The sequence below is a fragment of the Osmerus eperlanus genome, unplaced genomic scaffold, assembly GCF_963692335.1.
Source record: "Osmerus eperlanus unplaced genomic scaffold, fOsmEpe2.1 SCAFFOLD_198, whole genome shotgun sequence".
Lineage (NCBI taxonomy): Eukaryota > Metazoa > Chordata > Actinopteri > Osmeriformes > Osmeridae > Osmerus > Osmerus eperlanus.
In genome coordinates, this window is record NW_026911271.1 from 11,477 (window position 1) to 29,457 (window position 17,981).

General features: G+C 51.2%; 1 protein-coding gene across 1 annotated transcript; it reads right to left on the minus strand.

Moving 5' to 3' along the window:
* Positions 1-370: 370 nt before the first annotated feature.
* LOC134015817 (teashirt homolog 3-like) lies at positions 371-17,295 on the minus strand. The gene is made up of 2 exons (XM_062455352.1): positions 16,926-17,295; positions 371-5,053 (listed from the first exon to the last, which is right to left on the minus strand). Exons 1-2 carry the CDS (start codon positions 16,963-16,965, stop codon positions 1,581-1,583), a joined length of 3,513 nt encoding a protein of 1,170 aa, XP_062311336.1. The 5' UTR covers positions 16,966-17,295; the 3' UTR covers positions 371-1,580.
* Positions 17,296-17,981: the final 686 nt, after the last annotated feature.

Below are 17,981 nucleotides of genomic sequence, written 5' to 3' on the forward strand. Positions count from 1 at the left end.
CACACACACACACAGAGGCAACACACACACACACAGAGGCAACACACACACACACACACACACAGAGGTAACACACACACACAGAGGTAACACACACACACACACACAGGCTGGTCCAGTGTGTGTTTAGGCACCACCACCTCATGAGTGACAACCTGTACTATGTTGTTAATCACACCAGGATTTAAGGGGTTTTGGCAAATGTGGCAAATTATACCTTTTACAAGAACTGAAGTAAAATAGTTAGCTGAATGACTGCTATTTTTTACATATACATGCTTGGCTCCACAGAAACACCTGACTAAGGTAGCCATTGCGAAAGTAGTTGTATATTTCTGTCTTTTAAAAACACTCACAAAAAGTTTGCAGCAATCAAGTCAGTTTAATCATAGAAGCACATGGCATGAACATATTCTTATACTTTTTTTCTTATCAAATAACATTTATAAAACTATTGTGCAAAACAATGTCATTTTGACTTCTTCAGAGGGTCTGCACCAGTGGGTAGTTGTAATCCTCTTAAATAAGGAAATATAACAAGTATGCATAATTTAAACAGCGTGTGTGAAGCGTATATACTGTATGTACATGTTTACAGATATGGAATCAAAGAAAGTTCATGTCACAGAACGTAAGAGCAACGTTAAATGTGGGCATGGGAGCCAGACACAGGAATGACCCCACGAAGGCTCCACACCCTACCGCCCCCTGTGGGAGGGGGGGAAGAAGTACTCATTTGAAAGCCCTCAAGGCCTCGAGAAATATGCAGTCCAGTTGGTTTTTCTGCAACATCAGCCAGACGTTATGCTATCACTGGTTTTTAATGTTGTTGTATTTTTTAACACTGAATATGCGTTTGAGAGTTTTTTCTGTTTGCAAACGAGATCTTTATTACTGTCATAGGTCATAGAGTCATAGGTGTCCCAAGGCGCTTGATAGAATAAAATAAAAAACGTATTCTGTGCCTATCCGAAGCATTAACTTGAAGTTATGGGGAAGAATGTAAAATGTGTTTTAATTGTCTGTTCATTTACCAGGTGTTTGGCCGCTGGCCAAGTAAACTGAAGTATATTTAATGTGGATCTGATCAATTGTCCGACATGCAGTTCAACAACGATTTGAAGTCAACTTCACAAAATCCAAATAAAATACAATAGCGAGTGCTACATTTCAAATGACTAGATTTTCTAATCAAAGAGATAGTTCATCCAAGTTGCAAAATTACAAAATTACTATATTCACTGTTGTTTACCTAGAGGCATAGTGATAAGACCAAAAGTAACTTCATATGTTGAGTGAACTGACCCAGTAAAGCTTGAAAAAATCACAACCTCTACCTTTAGCCATTCTCACAATTGAAACAATCCTCTATTGAAATATAGATGTACCAGAAACGTTTAGAGGCCATGAATGTAAACCGCATTGTGCTGATTCCGAACAGTAGTTATAAAGCTGAATTATAACAGTGGTTAGAACGGCATCGCTGTGTATTTTCACACTTCGGCCATTCCGGGCTTTTCCAACAGTTCCGCTCCTCGGACCGTCTTGCCTTCCAGTCCGTCGATAAGACGAGAGCCCGTCTAGTGTTTGTCCAGCTCACACACATACAGGAGATGGTCCTCGGGAGACTTCCCGTGACTCTTGCTGAGGTGGAGCTTAATGGCGTGTTTACTCGCAAACTTACGGACGCACAGCTGGCAGCGATACGCTGTCCCGTTACCGGCCTCCTCCGGGGCAGGGGGCTCTGGGAGGAAGCCCTCCAGGGGCTGCTTCTCAGACAGCATCCCCTTCCCGTCCCTCAGGGTCTGTTTGGGGGAGAGCTTGCCCAGGTCTCTCAGTCTGAAGCCCATGTGAGCCTCCAGATGGCAGATGTAGGCAGCAGGGGTCCTGATCTGCGACGCGCAGTCGCTGCAGTAGAACACGGGGTGACCCGAGTCCAAGTTCTTCAAGAACTTGGTTCTGCCTGTTCTCCTGAGCTGGTACTTGACGTTGGCCAGCCAGTGGGAGATGGTGGTCATGGAGAGGCCTGTGAACCGGGAGACCTGCATCCTCTCCTGAGGGCTGAGGTCCTGGATGATGAACTTGCCCTCGGACGTCTGCCTGAGGCTGGAGGCAAACTGGGCCTGGAGCAGGAGGAGGTGCTGGGGGTTCCAGTTGGACTGACGGCCCTTCCGCTTGTGACCCAGAGATCCCTCGGCCTCGTCCGACGTGGTGGATCCCAGGGGGTCGGTCCTGTCCAGGACCCGGGTTCTGGAGGGCGGCTTGGAGACGAGGTGAGTCTGGGTCAGGTTCCTCAGCATGTCCGAGATATCTGAGAGGGCGTTCTCGTGGAGCGGGCTGCTGGAAGTAAATGGGGAGACCACCGCCATCTTGACGGGGGTCACGTGTGTGGAGGGAGAGACGGAGGAGGCCGTGGAGGAGGGGGTCAGGGGGGCGGAGCATACGGAGCCCCTCCTGTCACTCTTGCCTTTGGTCAGGTCCATGGGCTGGTCCTCCCCATCTGGCTGGCAGTGACCACGCTCCACGGGGGACTCCGGCTGAGGGGGCTTCCTGGCGGGGGTCGGTGTGGGGAGGGGGGGGGCAGCCACGGCGGCCCTCTCAGCCATGCTCTGACTCAGTCTGGACAGCAGGCTCAGGGGGTCCTGCAGGGGCGGCAGGGAGGGGTGGGGCTTAGCCGCCTTGCCCAGGTGGACATTCATGATGGACTGCAGAGCACTTAGAGGGTTGAGGAAGGGCTGCTCTGGGGGGGCCAGGCCCGTGATGATGGCAGTGCTGCTGCCAAGAGACGAGCCAGGAGACCTCCCCGCTTCTCTCTTGGCCTCCCCCGGCGACGCCCTGTCGCCGTGGCTCCCGCGGTCGCTGTTGGCGGGGGTAACGGACCTCCAGGGCTCCCTGGGGGAGTCAGCTCGCGGGGAGTCGGCGGCCTCGCTGCCGGAGGGGGGGGAGACGGGGGGAGGCTGCTGGGCCCGGGGCTCCTTGTCCCTCTTAGGGGACGGCAGCGGCTGTCTCACCCTCCTCTCCACCTTAGCCACCTTCTCCGACACCTTCCTCACCAGCTCCTCCATGGCCTGGAAGTTGTTTTGAGGAAGGGGGGAGGTCTGAGGAGGTGGAGGGGACACCAGCTGCTGGGGTCTGGGGTTGCTAAGGCCGGTGAGCCCCTCTCCTCCGGAGAACATGTATTTAAAAGGGGAGTATTTCTCTGTGCCGGTGCTGCCCTGGGGGACTTTGAGGGCGTTGGGGAGCTGGTAGGCAGCATGGATGCTGGGGTAACCTCCCCCCCAGCTGGGGTTGCCACCCTGGGCCTTGTTGATGGCTGAGGTGACCGTGTTCTCCAGGGACTTGAGGATGTCCAAGCCCCCCTTCGGGCTCTCCTTCAGGTCCTCCTCAGTCAAATAGGAGTACTTGGAGGAGACGTCAAACTTCTCATCCACCTCCTCGCCGTTCGTCACCCGTTTGTCTCCGGTCTCCTCTCCCAGAGGCTCCGTGGTGCACTCCTCCTCCTCTTTTTTTATGTCTTTTATGAGGGGAGAGGAGGTGGCAGGAGGGGAGGAGGTGCTAGGAGGAGCTGGGGAGTAGGCGGATGGGGCCAGGGGGACTGACTGGACCCGCTCAGTGGGGGAGGTGACCCTGGCGGGGCTGGGGGTGAGAACCCTGGCTGGGCTGGGGGAGGTTTCTAGGGCGGCCTGCCTGCCTCTCTTTCCAGAGGAGCCGGTCACTCTGATGTAATGACCCGTCACCATCATGTGGGCCCTCAGCTCCTGCAGGGTGCCGTAGGAGCTGCCACACTCCATACACTTGAGGATCTGGGCCTTGTGGGACTCAAACTGCCAGGCGTAGCTGGCACCGTTCTGGTGCCCGTAGCGGTGGTTGGGGGTGGTGTACTGGCTGGAGCCCTTCGATGAGGGGTCGCTGGAGTCAGACGAGGGGTGTTTGGGTTTGGGGGTGCCCTCTCTGGAGCGGGGGATTCTGGAGAGGTCCAGGCCGATGGTAGCTCTCTTCCTGGAGGAGGTGACCCTGGCAGCCAGAGGGGCCATAGGCTCCTTGAGAGGAACCTTCTGGTAGTGTTTGGTTTTGATCATGTGGACGCTCAGGTCCTGGAGCGACTCGAACGAGTGTCCGCAGTACATGCACTTCAGGACCTTCTGGGCGTCCTCCTTCCCCTCCATCTCCAGCAGCGAGCGCTTGCGGGGTTTGGACCAGCGCTTGGACCCGGCGCCCGCCCGGTCGTGGTTGTCGTCCCGGTAGTGACCCGTGTCGTTCATGTGGACCGTCAGATCCACTAGGGTGTCGTAGGCGGCGCTGCAGCCCTTGCAGCGGAACTTACTGGCGCCGGTGAAGATGGACCCAAACAGGCGCGGGTTCTGCCTGTGGAGCTGGACCGTGCTGAAGAGACTGGGCTCTGAGGGGGGGTGGCGGGCCTGGGCGGCATGTTGGAGACTCTTGGCCACAGCTGATTGGTGCCAGTCATAACTATTGCTGCTGCAGCTACTGCTGGTACTGCTGCTGCGCACTGGCTTCTCCCCAGCAGCCAGGCTCAGGGTCTGGGTCTGGGCCTGGGTCTGGGCCTGGGTCTGGGCCTGGGTCTGGGTGGGTTTTGGTGTCAGGGTCTGGGTGAGGTTAAAGTTCAGGGGGGACCAGTAGGAGTTGGTGAGGAAGCTGGAGTAGATGGCCTTCATCTGCTCCAGGGTGTCAGGGCCCAGGGGGGTCATTTCCAGCTGAAGACCTCCGTTCAGGCCGGGCTGAGCCACGCCCTCTTCCGCATTCACCGAGCTGCTGTCAAAGTCCGACAGACCGTCGCTGGCCTCGCTGACGTGGGATTCTCTGTCCATCTCCCGGCCCGAGGGCTCGGCCACCACACTGTCCCCATCGAAGCCCGTCTCCCTAAGCAACGGGTCTGGGTCACGCCTCGTCTCCACGGTGACCTGGTCCTGGTCCTCCGAGCAGTCGTCGGTCTCAAGGACGTCACCCTCTTCAAGGTCGGGGTCACCTCCTGCCACCTCCTCCTCCTCCACTGACCGCTCCTCCTCCTCCTTCAGGTCCTCAGGAGAATAAGCTGCAGAGAAAAAGGAGAGAGATTAACTGCAGTCACATGAAGGCCATCAAACACAGGGATTATCTAGAAGGAAAGACTGATGTTTTCTATTCTAGTGTGCGAGTGTGTGTGTGAGAGAGAGAGTGAGAGTGCAGGTTTGTGTGTGTGTAAGTGAGAGTGTGTGTGTATATATGTGTGTAAGTGAGCGTGTGTGAGTATGTGTGTGAGTGAGTGTGTGAGAGAGTGAGAGTGCATGTGTGTGTGATATATATATATATATATGTGTGTGTAAGTGAGAGTGTGTGTGTATATATGTGTGTAAGTGAGAGTGTGTGTGTAAGTGAGTGTGTGTGTGTATATGTGTGTGTAAGTGAGTGTGTGTGAGCCCCAGGACTCCCAGGGAGAAATGAGCCATCTGTGTTCGAGACTTTAAAGCCGTGCTGAGAAATTACAGTCCTCCCATTTCACCTCATCAACCGTTGCTGTTACTTTCCTCCCGGCAGCCAGTATTTACACACACACCTCACACTCATCTCTCGCTTTACTTGCCTCCACTGCAGGAAAACAAAAAAGAAATATCTTGGCAAAAACATAATGCACCATTTTATTTATCTCTGGGCGCAACAGCTTGAAATGAAAACTAAATCTGAAATTAATGAAGCCCAATCTCGCCATGGCATTCTCCTCTGGGGTAATAAATGGGTTGGATCAACCTCCATCTGTCAGTTAATATGTCTGACGACTCTTCATCTGCCTCCACACACACACACACACACACACACACACCCACACCATCAACACTATCTTTGCTAAAACGGGTGCGGGCTTTATGGAGAAAGAAAGATTTACATATCAGTGATGTGTTTCAAGTCATCTCATTAGAAGTGGGTCAGCCAGCAGAGTTTGAGCTCAGAGGTCTACCAGAGGACCAGACAGGTGCTGCTGTACCACAAACACATCACTCCATTCCCCTCGGCTGCTACCCAGAGCACAGCAGTGTGAGGGGGAGGGGGGGAGAGATAAGGACAGAGAGCGTTCGAGAGGTGGGGATAGAAGATGGCAATGTGACTTGTCACTTTACATGTGGGTGCCAACAGTTCACCTCAGACAGGTGACGTGCACGCGCGCGTGTGTGTGTATGAAGTGTCCTGCTGGGTGTCGGGTCCTGACAGATCACAGGGGACACAGTCCCCCCCCCCCCCCCCCCCCCCTGGGGGAGTGATGCTTCGCTGTAGTGACAACACCCCCCCCCCCCCCCGCTCCTCACACTGTCAATCTGACACGCCTAAGTGGGACAAACGTCTCTGCGAAGGGCACGTCGCCACCCTCCTTCTCCTCTTCTCCTTCTCTCCTGTCCTCCTAATCTCCTCTCTTCTACTCAATGACAAAAACAAATTATCTCCAAAACAATGACCTGAGATTTGAATCTTATGAACCGTAACAAGATGGTGTTAGATGGCAATGGAGGCAGACCTACAACTGCCCAACTCCTACACCGCCCCACACCGCACACACAAACACCTACACATCCAGTCTAAACAGAAATGTCACTGCGAAAATAACTCCCGTTTCCAGTGCTAACAGCCAATCTGCAGGATGACTGAAGAGCAGGGGGGAGAGTGGGGGGCTCCAGGCCCTGGGGGCAGCCTCAGCAGGCATGCCCACCAAGGGGCCACTCTAATGGGGCCTTGGCAGGTGCATCCCATCCTGTCGGAGATTTGGTTTGTCACTGGGTATCCATGAGCTGCCAGTCTCCAGTGATGGCCAGCGACAGGCCTGATCAGGGGCCGTCGCCCGGCTCCCATCCGCCTGGCAGGAGCTGGCATGTCGCTGGTAAGAAGGGCCGAGCAGGGTGTAAATAAAATGACATGATCACTTCCCCGGACCTTCATGTCCCGGACACAATTATGATAATGTGGACAGGGGGAGCGAGAGGGGGGTCTGGAAAGGTAAATCGCTCACGCTCCGGCAAACAGGCAGGGGTGATTCAGTATCTGCCCCTCCTTCTCCATCTCTCTCCCTCCCACTTGTCTTTTCTCGCTCTGTCTCTCTGTGCTGCTCATGTGAGGGGCTCATTTGAAGGAGGAGAATCCAGTCAGGCTGAGGTGGTTAATGTGTTTCTGTCCTGACCAGCTGGTTACATGTCAACTTCTATCAAGGGGAGCTAGGCTATACAGACAGGCAGACAGGCAGACAGACAGACAGACAGACAGACAGGCAGACAGGCAGACAGGCAGACAGGCAGGCAGGCAGGCAGGCAGACAGGCAGACAGGCAGGCAGGCAGGCAGGCAGGCAGGCAGGCAGGCAGGCAGGCAGGCAGACATTATTTAGACAGAGACCTGCTCATGTCCAGACAGACAGACAGTGTGGAGGACTGAGAGAGAGCAATAAAACTCCGCTCAGACCGGCTCCCAGGCAATTTAAAATGCAAAACAAAAACCATTACGTCCGAGCACTATCTGTTAATTTAATCCCCAATGACTGATAATCCATCACGCCAGGAGACAAGCACATCCAATTATTCTCCCTGGCTTGACTGACAACAGGGGTGATTTATCAAGCTAATAAAAGGTGATGGGTATGCAGAAAGGGAGCAGAGAGAAAGAGAGACAGAATGTGAAAGACATAGAGGGGTATAAACACAATGGTCTTGGCTAAAGTGTTATCTAGCCATTTATCTAATATATATACTGTGTGTGTTTACTAGTAGTGCTGTATGTAATGGTGCTGAGGGCAGTGGAGTGGGAGGAGCCTCCAGTGTTGTGGTCAGAGGGCAGTGAAGTGGGAGGAGCCTCCAGTGTTGTGGTCAGAGGGCAGTGGAGTGGGAGGAGCCTCCAGTGTTGTGGTCAGAGGGCAGTGGAGTGGGAGGAGCCTCCAGTGTTGTGGTCAGAGCAGGCGCTTCTCAGTCAAGCTTCACACAGAAATCAACACACACACACACACACACACACACACACACACAGCATTGCAAGGAAAATCCCATCCCACCCAAACAGACTATGTACACGAAACCAAACAACCCAACCGACAAATACACTTAACACAATCCCGCCCCCCCCTCCCCCCCTGCCCCTCCACCCCCACCCCCACGCACGCAGAGGCGCTGAGAGAAGACAGTGACATGTTGGCATGCACAAGGCATTCCTGGGGAGGATCATTTTCATAAACATACGGGGCCCTGACGAGCAGGGAGAGATCATGTGATTGTGGCCAGCCTGACTGCTCCTGGGACTAAGACCCACAGGCCTGGGACTAGAACTAGCACAAACCTAGGCAGTGTTCTGTACATGCAGGCACAACACTGACAGACCAGAACTAGGCCCAGAACTAGGCCCTTCTGACACCAAGTCCAGGCACAGTGTGTCAGACAGAGACCATTAAATAGTAATCATGTCTCTCCTCTGATGAGGACAGACTTCCCACTGGGTCACTGCTTCCTCCTACTTTCTTGAACAGTATCTTTTACAAATCAGTCTCCAAATAGAAGGAAGTGTGGTAGGCACTTTAATATCCCTCTTCCTCCAGAGTGGAGGCCTGAGCCCCCCCCCCCCCCCCACCCACAGCTGGGGAAACAGCCAGCAAGAAGGGGAGCCAAATCACACACACAACACCGGGATAAACAGGATGTGTAATTAAGACTCTACCTGAGTCCTCACAGACACCACATGACACAAGACAGACAGAGACAGAGAGAGAGAGAGAGAGAGAGAGAGAGAGAGAGACAGAGACAGAGACAGAGACAGAGAGAGAGAGAGAGAGAGAGAGAGAGAGAGAGAGAGAGAGAGAGGAGAGAGAGAGAGAGAGAGAGAGAGAGAGAGAGAGAGAGAGAGAGAGAGAGAGAGAGAGAGAGAGAGAGAGAGAGAGAGAGAGAGAGAGAGAGAGATGGAAGGAAGGAAAGAAAGAAAGAAAGGACAGGGGAGTGAGGACAGGGGAATACGCTGCATATTGTCCAACCACACCTTTTAGCCTAATTTACTGTAAACCTATACAAGTACCACAGCCACGGTCACACCTAAAGATAACTAAGGGGGTATTGCTTGGAGCTAGAGATGGATTCCAGATGTCTCACTGCTGTTATCAGGATCAGACAAGGAGACTAGTGAAGATCAGATCCCCATCTGAGTTCACTCAGTCGTGGCTGTGATTTGAGAGAGGATACATTTATTCAAACACACAAACACGTTGTCAGAAAAGACTCATGCTTCTTGTAACTGACATGTGGATTGAAGGGGTGACTTCTAGCCTCTAAACTAACACAGCGCCTTTGCAGGGAGCCGTCGTGTACAGGAAGCAATCCCGCCAGGACAGGAAGTCACCTTAACCTCCATAAAAAATAAACCATTAACTGTTGTGACATAGCTAGCCAGGCCAATAAATAAATGAAAACATGTACTAACCCGCAACTCTACAATAGCTGCGTCCTCAATTGCTACATGTAGGTAAGTAGATGCCAAGGACAGCGATGCTAACTAGCTAGCAGGCTTATATACACAGTATAAGACCTAATGGCTTCTTTAGCTGTTGTCTTTTTCCCAGCTGGGTGCCCCTGAGACAACAATGCTAACTAGCTAGCGGGCTATGATACATGACTTCTTTAGCTATTGTCTGCTCCCTGTACCCCCTGATGGGAACATGAATACCTTGTGTCCGCTGATTGTTGAGCAGGAAGTGAACTGAGGGACGTGAGCTGGGGGAGATGGGAAAAACAGCAGAGGACTCTAGGCCCCAGGCTAGACTCAGAGCTGAACCATGTCTGAGCAGATCGGGGAGAGAGTGGGGGAGAGAGTGGGGGAGAGTGAGAACAATGAGAAGAACGAAAGAGAGGGAGAGAGGGAGAGAGAACACGAGAGAGGGAGAGAGGGAGAGTAAGAACAAGAGAACGAAAGAGAGGGAGAGAGGGAGAGAGAACACGAGAGAGGGAAAGTGAGAACAAGAGAACAAGAGAACGAAAGAGAGACAGAGAGAACACGAGAGAGGGAGAGAGGGAGAGTGAGAACAAGAGAACGAAAGAAGAGACAGAGAGAACACGAGAGACAGAGAGGGAGAGAGAACACGAGATGAGAGAGAGAACACGAGAGAGAGACAGAGTGGGAGAGAGAACACGAGAGACAGACAGAGAGAACACGAGAGAGAGACAGAGTGGAGAGAGAACACAAGAGACAGACAGAGAGAACACGAGAGAGAGACAGAGAGAACACGAGAGACAGAGAGGGAGAGAGAACACGAGAGAGAGAGAGAGAGAGAGATAGAGAGAGAGAGAGAGAGAGAGAGAGAGGACGTGTGAGAGAGAAAACCAGAGAATGAGAGAGAATGAGGAAGAGATTTTAAAAAAACAACAGAAGAACAAGAAAGAAAACGAGAGAGACAGAGAATGAGAGAGAGAGAGACAGAAAGAGAAGAGAGAGAGACAGAAAGAGAGGGTGAGAGAGAGACCTGGCCCCAATGTTTGCTACTTCACACAGCCACAAGACTGATAGATCAAACTGGAAGAAACACCAGAGCAGCCTAAACAACTCAGGCCATCATGATCCATATGAGGCCACGCTACAGCACACATGGGGGGTTAGGTTAGAAGTTATGTTCAAAGCACTGGACTGCAGATCAAGAGTTTGCAGGTTTGAATCTAACACTTGGATGAAGGTGTCTGGTAAATACAAACATTATTATAATTTCCAAAGCTACAACACAACACCTTAGCCCTTCAGGATCTGAAGACGTACAGGCCACACCTCTGAGTGACCCAGTAACCCCCCCCCCGGTCCCCCTCCTACCCCAGCAGGGCTTCCATGGGTCATATCTTTTTATGGTCCTCTCCCCCAGGCCTAGATTAATGAGGCCCTGTGACACTGGTGTGGCTGTAACATTAGCCCAGCTTCTCTACTGCTAGTCTAACCCCAGTCCCAGCTGCGTAGCTTTGCCCAAGTCCCAATTGCCTAGCCTAGCTCCAGTCCCAACTGCCTATCTCTAGTCCCTAACAGGCCTAGATCCAGTCCCAACTGCCTATCTCTAGTCCCTAACAGCCTAGATCCAGTCCCAACTGCCTATCTCTAGTCCCTAACAGCCTAGATCCAGTCCCAACTGCCTAGCTCCAGTCCCCAACCACCCTGCCCCACCCCCATGCCTGCTCTAGTCCAAAATTAGACCTAGTACCGGACAGGCTCAGTCTCACCCTCCCTCCCTCTCGCTCTCTCACCCCCACTGTCTCACCTACTCACTCACCCACTCTCTCTCTCACCCACTCACAACAAACAGATGCTGCCATGATTGCCTAGCAACGAGGAGCTGATGGACACAGGGCTAAGATGGATGGCCATCATAAATCACACTGGTGTGTGGGAGGAGAGGAGAGGGAGGAGGACGACAGAGAGGGAGGAGGACGACAGAGAGAGAGAGAGAGAGAGAGAGAGAGAGAGAGAGAGAGAGGAGAGAGAGAGAGGAGAGAGAGAGAGAGAGAGAGAGAGGAGGATAAAAACAAAACAACCTTTTTTCTCTTTTGCCGGGGTAGCAGAACTGGCCTTGCCTTGACCCCTTCACTGTACTCTTGTATTCATGGCTGCAGAAAAGCCACATAGAGCCTCAGTCATACACAAGACTGCTGCAACTTATCAAACGACGATGCACCTCACACACAAGCATTTTCTTAAAAAAATGTTTTTGATCTTATAAACCCGTACTCTCTGGTCTCATCCACTCATTCCTGCAGAGGTTCAATTACAGCGGTGGAATAATTCCCAAACGCATGTTAAACTACATCCACTTCTCCAAAGTTCTTCCCTCCAGGCAAAGCACCATGGGAAGTGTAGTGTGGGAGGGAACATCTCTGGCTGTCTCGTCTAGTCCACTGCTGTGGGGCTGGAGTCTCGTAACAGAGAGAGAGAGAGAGAGAGAGAGAGAGAGAGAGACAGAGAGAGAGAGAGAGAGAGAGAGATGAGAGAGACAGAGAGAGCGAGAGGAGAGGAGACAGAGAGCGAGAGAGAGCGAGAGAGAGCGAGAGAGAGCACATCCATCACACAGTGAGTGTCTGTCCGGCTCGACTCTCTCTGCACCATGCCTCTCCTCGTCCTGGTCTCCAGTTACAGCCATACACGCACAGCCTAAATAATATTCTTCATGATAGATGGCTCCATAAGCCCAGTATCCATCATTAATCTGCGTTTTAAAGAAGCATCCATCTTGGAGAGAGGCTGTTAGGCCACAGGAGAGCAGGCCAGGTTGGGTTCACTTAGAGGCCAGAACCTGCATGAGTGATACCTGTCACACTGCACATCAGGGTGCAGACAGACAGGCAGGTAAACAGACATGTAGACAGGCAGGCAGGCAGACATGCAAGTGGGCAGGTAGACAGGAAAGCATGAACACAAACTCAAATCCAGTCACACGCTCTATTAGACACAAGTGAAAACACACCTCCAAATCCCACAAGCTCCTCTAAGAGTACACAAATATACATATTCACACACTCAGCACACACTCAGCACACACTGGTGCACTCCTAAAGCAGATATTTCACCCATTTAGATAAACGGCTCTAGACTGTCATGGAAGAACATTCTGTCACTCATCAAAACACAACTCATGTAACCTGACTCTCTCAGTCATCCCTGAAACATCCCTGTCCCCTCCTCCTCCCTTTCTCTCTCTTCACCCTCCTGGAGGGCCCTATACTATCTCTTTACTGCTCCCAGAAACTCTGCACAAAACTGGCCTTTCTCTCCCTCTCCCCCTCCCCCTCTCCCTCCCTCCCTCTCTCTCTCTCTCTCCATCCCTCTCTCCCTCTCCCTCCCTCTCTCTCTCCATCCCTCTCTCTCTCCTCCTTCTCTCTCTCTCTCTCCCCCTCTCTCTCTCTCCCTCCCTCTCCCTCTCTCTGCCCCCTCCCTGTGTCTGGTAAAGCCAGTTTGATAAATGACACACGTCAGTGTGTCAGGAGCGAAGGTGGGTCAGTGATAAATGACTCTGTTGAAAAGGAAATCGGCTCTCTGGCTCGCCCCGGCTATTCTCCTCCCCGGCTTAGGTTTCAGGACCCCTGAAGACCACAGCGGCTCGGCTTCTCCGAAAAGAGCGCATGTCCCACCCGGCTGTGATGCTGCGGGGGGGGGATCCAGGCTGCACACCAATTGTGACCACGGCACAGCTGCATCTATCACAACAACGGTGGGACTATTTATATATTAAAAAGGAGTCTGGGCTCAAGCCCAGCCTCAACACACTAAGGACCTGAAACCTTTGAGGACAGACAGAGAGACACAGAGACAGAGAGACAGAGAGACACAGAGACAGAGACAGAGACAGAGACAGAGAGAGGAGAGAGAGAGAGAGAGAGAGAGAGAGAGAGAGAGAGAGAGAGAGAGAGAGGAGAGAGAGAGAGAGAGAGAGAGAGAGAGAGAGAGAGAGAGAGAGAGAGAGAGAGAGAGAGAGAGAGAGAGAGAGAGAGAGAGAGAGAGAAACAGTGACAGAGAGACAAAGAGAGACAGACACACACAAAGGTATAGTTAACGGTATACTCTGGGTGAGCCTGGGAGTGTTCTCCTGAAGCCCTGCCCTGTGTTTGACATCTGCCAAGGGGAGTCCACACCCCCCTGTTTTTCTCTCTCTTCTCTCTCCTTTCCCCCTCTCTGGCGCTAGCTGGCAGGGTGGCATTGTTATCATTACACAGGCAGGATTTATGGAGTCAGGGCCAGTGGCAAAAACAAAAAGGCATCTGTCAATACCTGTGGGAAACCCTCCATCATGGCCAACCCCACACCCCAACCCCTCACCCCCTTCACTAGGCGCTGAGAGACAGCCAGCCTGCTCATTAGCTATGCACTTATCAGACACATAGATCACACAGACGTGACACAAGCACACAGGAATCCGACCACAGGACTTTCATTAGCAACAGCCGTGCAACACGACAACAAACGCACCTCTTGTCACACGCACAGCTAGGCTCTGGGACTGATCCTGTGAACAATTCAATGACGACTCAAGCGACCCCACTCCCTTCTATACCAACATACTACAATTAGACACAGGGAGTACTAACACACACACACACACGTTTATACTTAGTGATGCAAACACTGTGTTCCTATTCACAATCTGTGTTTGTGACAGTAGCACTTGTTTGTTCTTATTATTGTAGTTCTTAGTGTAGATTAAGTATTTCCAGGCTAATCTTAAACGTGTATACCCCGCTACATTATACATGTTCCATTGCAAACATGTCTGTGTCATACAAAGAGTGCTGAGGCTAGGATCATCTCCTGTGTTTTAGACAGACTGGAATAAGCAACATGGGGTGGGAGGGGATGAGGAAGATTACTTGCCTGTGGCCGACCCTTCTCCTCAGGGTGCCATTCCTTTCATCGTCACAACTGCCAACTGAAGTACACACACACCCACCCACCCACCCGACTGATGGCTGCCAGTCTTGCACAGCTGACCTGGCATCAGTAATCCTGACCCTGCAGAAACAGGAGAGGCTAGTTGTGGAACCCAGGCTCAATGACAGTTACCCCCCTGCCTGTCTGCCTGCCCTCTCTCCTCCTCTGGCACACACACACACACACACACACGTCTGGTGTGGAGCTCAGCTGAGCAGGAGCCAGAGGAGCGCAGGGGGCTGGAAGTCACTATGCTAGCCTGAGCCGCAGACATGTTACCTGGGAGAGCATCCAGCACGTCTCCCACGTCCCAGCACCCAGACACGAGACACGAGAGGACACAAGAGGATTTGGGAAGGACCTAAAGTAGCCTGGTGGTCAAATCACCTAATACAGGGCTAATTCAGCTGAATTAGCCCTGTATTTCAACACGTGGTTCCGTTAGAGTTAAGGACTCCTTTCTACCTGCCTACTTGTTTTTGTGCTTGCCTGTCTACCTGCCGCTCTGTTCATCGACCTGCCTGCCTGTTTGTCTACCTGTCTGCCTGCCCTTGGTTGTTCAGAACATTCAGACCTGACCCAGGTACGCCAACCCATTTGTCACCTGCAGCGGAAAATCTAGTTAGACGCTTCCCAGCGGCCAGTGTCTCTGTGTAATATCAAGTTGATTACATCAAAGTAGTGGCCAAGCTGATTGGGCCGGGCATGGCGAGCTTGTCTTCTCCAATCAGGGAGCCTGTCAGGACTCCATCAGCTCGCCTGCTAATTAGAACACTAATGAAGCAGGCCAAACAAGTACGGAAAGACCCCAGTCAGGAAGGAGGAGGGGAGGAGAGAGAGAGAGACAGGGGCGGAGAGCGAGGGAGAGGAGAGGAAGATAGAAAAGAGGGAGTAGGAGAGAGAGAATACAACAGAAGTGAGGAGGAGGGAGAGAGATATTCTGAAGGTTGCAGTGGGCTGGCACTCCCATTAAGGTCCCAATCAAGGCCCATCATCTGTCAGGCTTTTCTTTGCTCTCTCCATCACCGCGCTCTCTGCCGCAATCAATTCATCATCACCCTTTGTGTGCAACTGAACAGTTGACAACTTTATAACTTGCAGCTGCACAGTCTGACTGACTGGGAGGGGGGCTAGAGAGATGAATGGATGAACAAAGAATTCCACACAAAACCAAGTTGTTTTCTAAAAACACAAGCCGGTCTAGATAACAGTGTGTCGGTGCCCCACATCAACACAGAGACAATGAGGAGATGAGGAGGAAGGGAAAACATCCTCCAGTGATCTGAAATCAGAAAGCTTTCAGATCTGCTTTATGTGTTTCCCTGCTGCCCTTCTCAGCAGTGGGCTCGTACATTAGGCCAGGGCATTTAGATGAAATAAAAGCCTGGGCCAGCTTATGGCTAAACAGAATGGGAGCACTCACTCCGCCTGTCTCTGATTGACCATTAAAGCCACTGATGAATGGCCCTGTCAGAAGAGAGACAATTAAATCAAACATGAAACAAAGCCGTTGTGACGGCCCGCTCTGACAGAGCACACCCATTCCTCCCTTCCATTACATAGCTCACGTCTCCTTTTACACCCCTTCCAGTATGTATGTGAGTGTGTGTGTGTGTGTGTGTGTGTGTGTGTGTGTGTGTGTGTGTGTGTGTGTGTGTGTGCGTGCATGTGTTTGTGTGTGCGTGAGTGAGTGAAAAAGGGATACAGAGAAAAAGCGAGAGGAAAAATAAAAAGCGAAAGATGTCTCACTGAGAAACCACAATGCCCCTTCGTTTTTTGGTGAGTCACTTGACCATTGCAAATATAGGAAAAAGTACACAATGCTTTCAAAGTGGTTTTAATGTGACGTCAAGAGGATGCATCACACGGAGGAGTGATTTCCTGATGGAAACCGGGAAGGAACAGATCAAAGGCGGATGACAGCCAATCAATCAACCGTCAAATCAGACATGGCAACTGTCGATTATGGCTTTTTCCACTCCGCGAAACCTCTTTGTCTGCGCTCAAATTGTTTATCTTATCCCACGAATAAAAGAGAGGTGCCCCTCACCTCCCCGATTCCAAACTTATCCGCTTGAATGAAATGTTCACAAATAAAGCTTTCACGGCGGTACCGCCTTGGGCACGAAGGAAATCCAACATTTTCCTACTTTCTCATCGTATCATCACGGAAACGTGTACAAGCCGTTAGCAGAACTGTGACAAACAATGAGTAGCGAAAGTTCACTGCTGTAAACCAATCCGATGGGCTACTGTATAGCGAAGATACTTCGCAAGGGACACACATGGTAATGGTAACAGTCAGGGTGGTGAAATAACTATACTAACTGCTTAATTACTGCGTAATTTTTGGACGATAAGTAGCCTAGCCTCTTACGCTGAAGTGTGACAGTTGAAGTTGTCTAGTGGAAAAACAGAGTAATGCAACGCTGAAATAAAATGGAAACGAAGCCTGGGTCCAATCGAAAAGCATAAAGCTTATTCTGCTTCTTCAAACACTGTAACTGTAGCCTAACCACTGACGTACCTGCTGCGCGCTTGGGCGCTTCTTGTTTCCTCCGAGGCATATTTGTCTTTCCAACAAAACTATCTCCTCGCAGAATCCCAGCAGGTCCACTACTCGCAGATAAAGCCTTGACGTAGCCTACGCAACATGGAGAGTCCGTAGCGAAACTAAATTCATTGTTCTTAAACAATATTACTGAAAAGCGAATATACAGGAAAAAACTGATTGCATCAAAAAAGGCGACGTTGTTCCTCGCTTGATCTGACTGTCAACGTTGATCGGCGGTAAACTGGTCCACCGCGGCGCCCCTTGTCTCAGAGCGTGGCAACAGGCAAAGTTGAGGGATTGCGAGTTGATAGCGTCACTCACAAGCCGAATGGGCAAACCCACTGCTCCGTTAACTCTTCACAGCTCGGGAGAGGAGGAGCAACTACGGTAATGACAAGGGCTGTCCTACTCCCCCTACCCGTTACCGGTTTACGGTTAGTGGAATGAATCACATAAGTTGAGAGGAAATAACACTAACGTGTGGTCTGTGCTGCGTATTTCTGGTAAAAAAATAAATATACAACAGAGGCTATATTTAGAATATAAATTTATGAACAGTATTACGCCAACATTTTATATAGACAAAAAATAATATTCCTCACACAATGCTATACATCTTCAACATTAAACAATATCACTGAATTAAATGAATGTAATCGTTTTCACATAAAAAATGTGGTTTATTGAATTCTGTAACTTTTCGGGGGGGGGGGGGGGGTGCATTTGTGTATGCTGTTTATATTCACTATCATTTGTAGCGGGGTAGGTGAGAGGGGACATGGTTATTACAGGCTGCTGTCTGTTTGTCATTAGCATCTTAGGAGGGTTTCTTGGTTTCCACTTGTTCTTCTCACAGTAACTAACCCCACAAACACCCTAATGTGCAAACACACACACACACAACGCACCCCCCCCCCTCTCTCTCTCTCTCTCTCTCTCTCTCTCTCTCATCTCTCTCTTCTCTCCTCTCTCTCTCTCTCTCTCTCTCTCTCTCTCCCACTTTCCTCTCATTCCCCCTCTCTCTTTCTC

What these genes read in the sequence shown, in the direction of transcription:
- LOC134015817 (XM_062455352.1), bottom strand. Translation starts at nt 16,965, where the DNA reads ATGCCTCGGAGGAAACAAGAAGCGCCCAAGCGCGCAGCAG. An exon ending in AGCGCCCAAGCGCGCAGCAG is followed by an intron (nt 5,054 to 16,925) that starts GTACGTCAGTGG and finishes TTTTCTCTGCAG; the next exon opens with CTTATTCTCCTGAGGACCTG.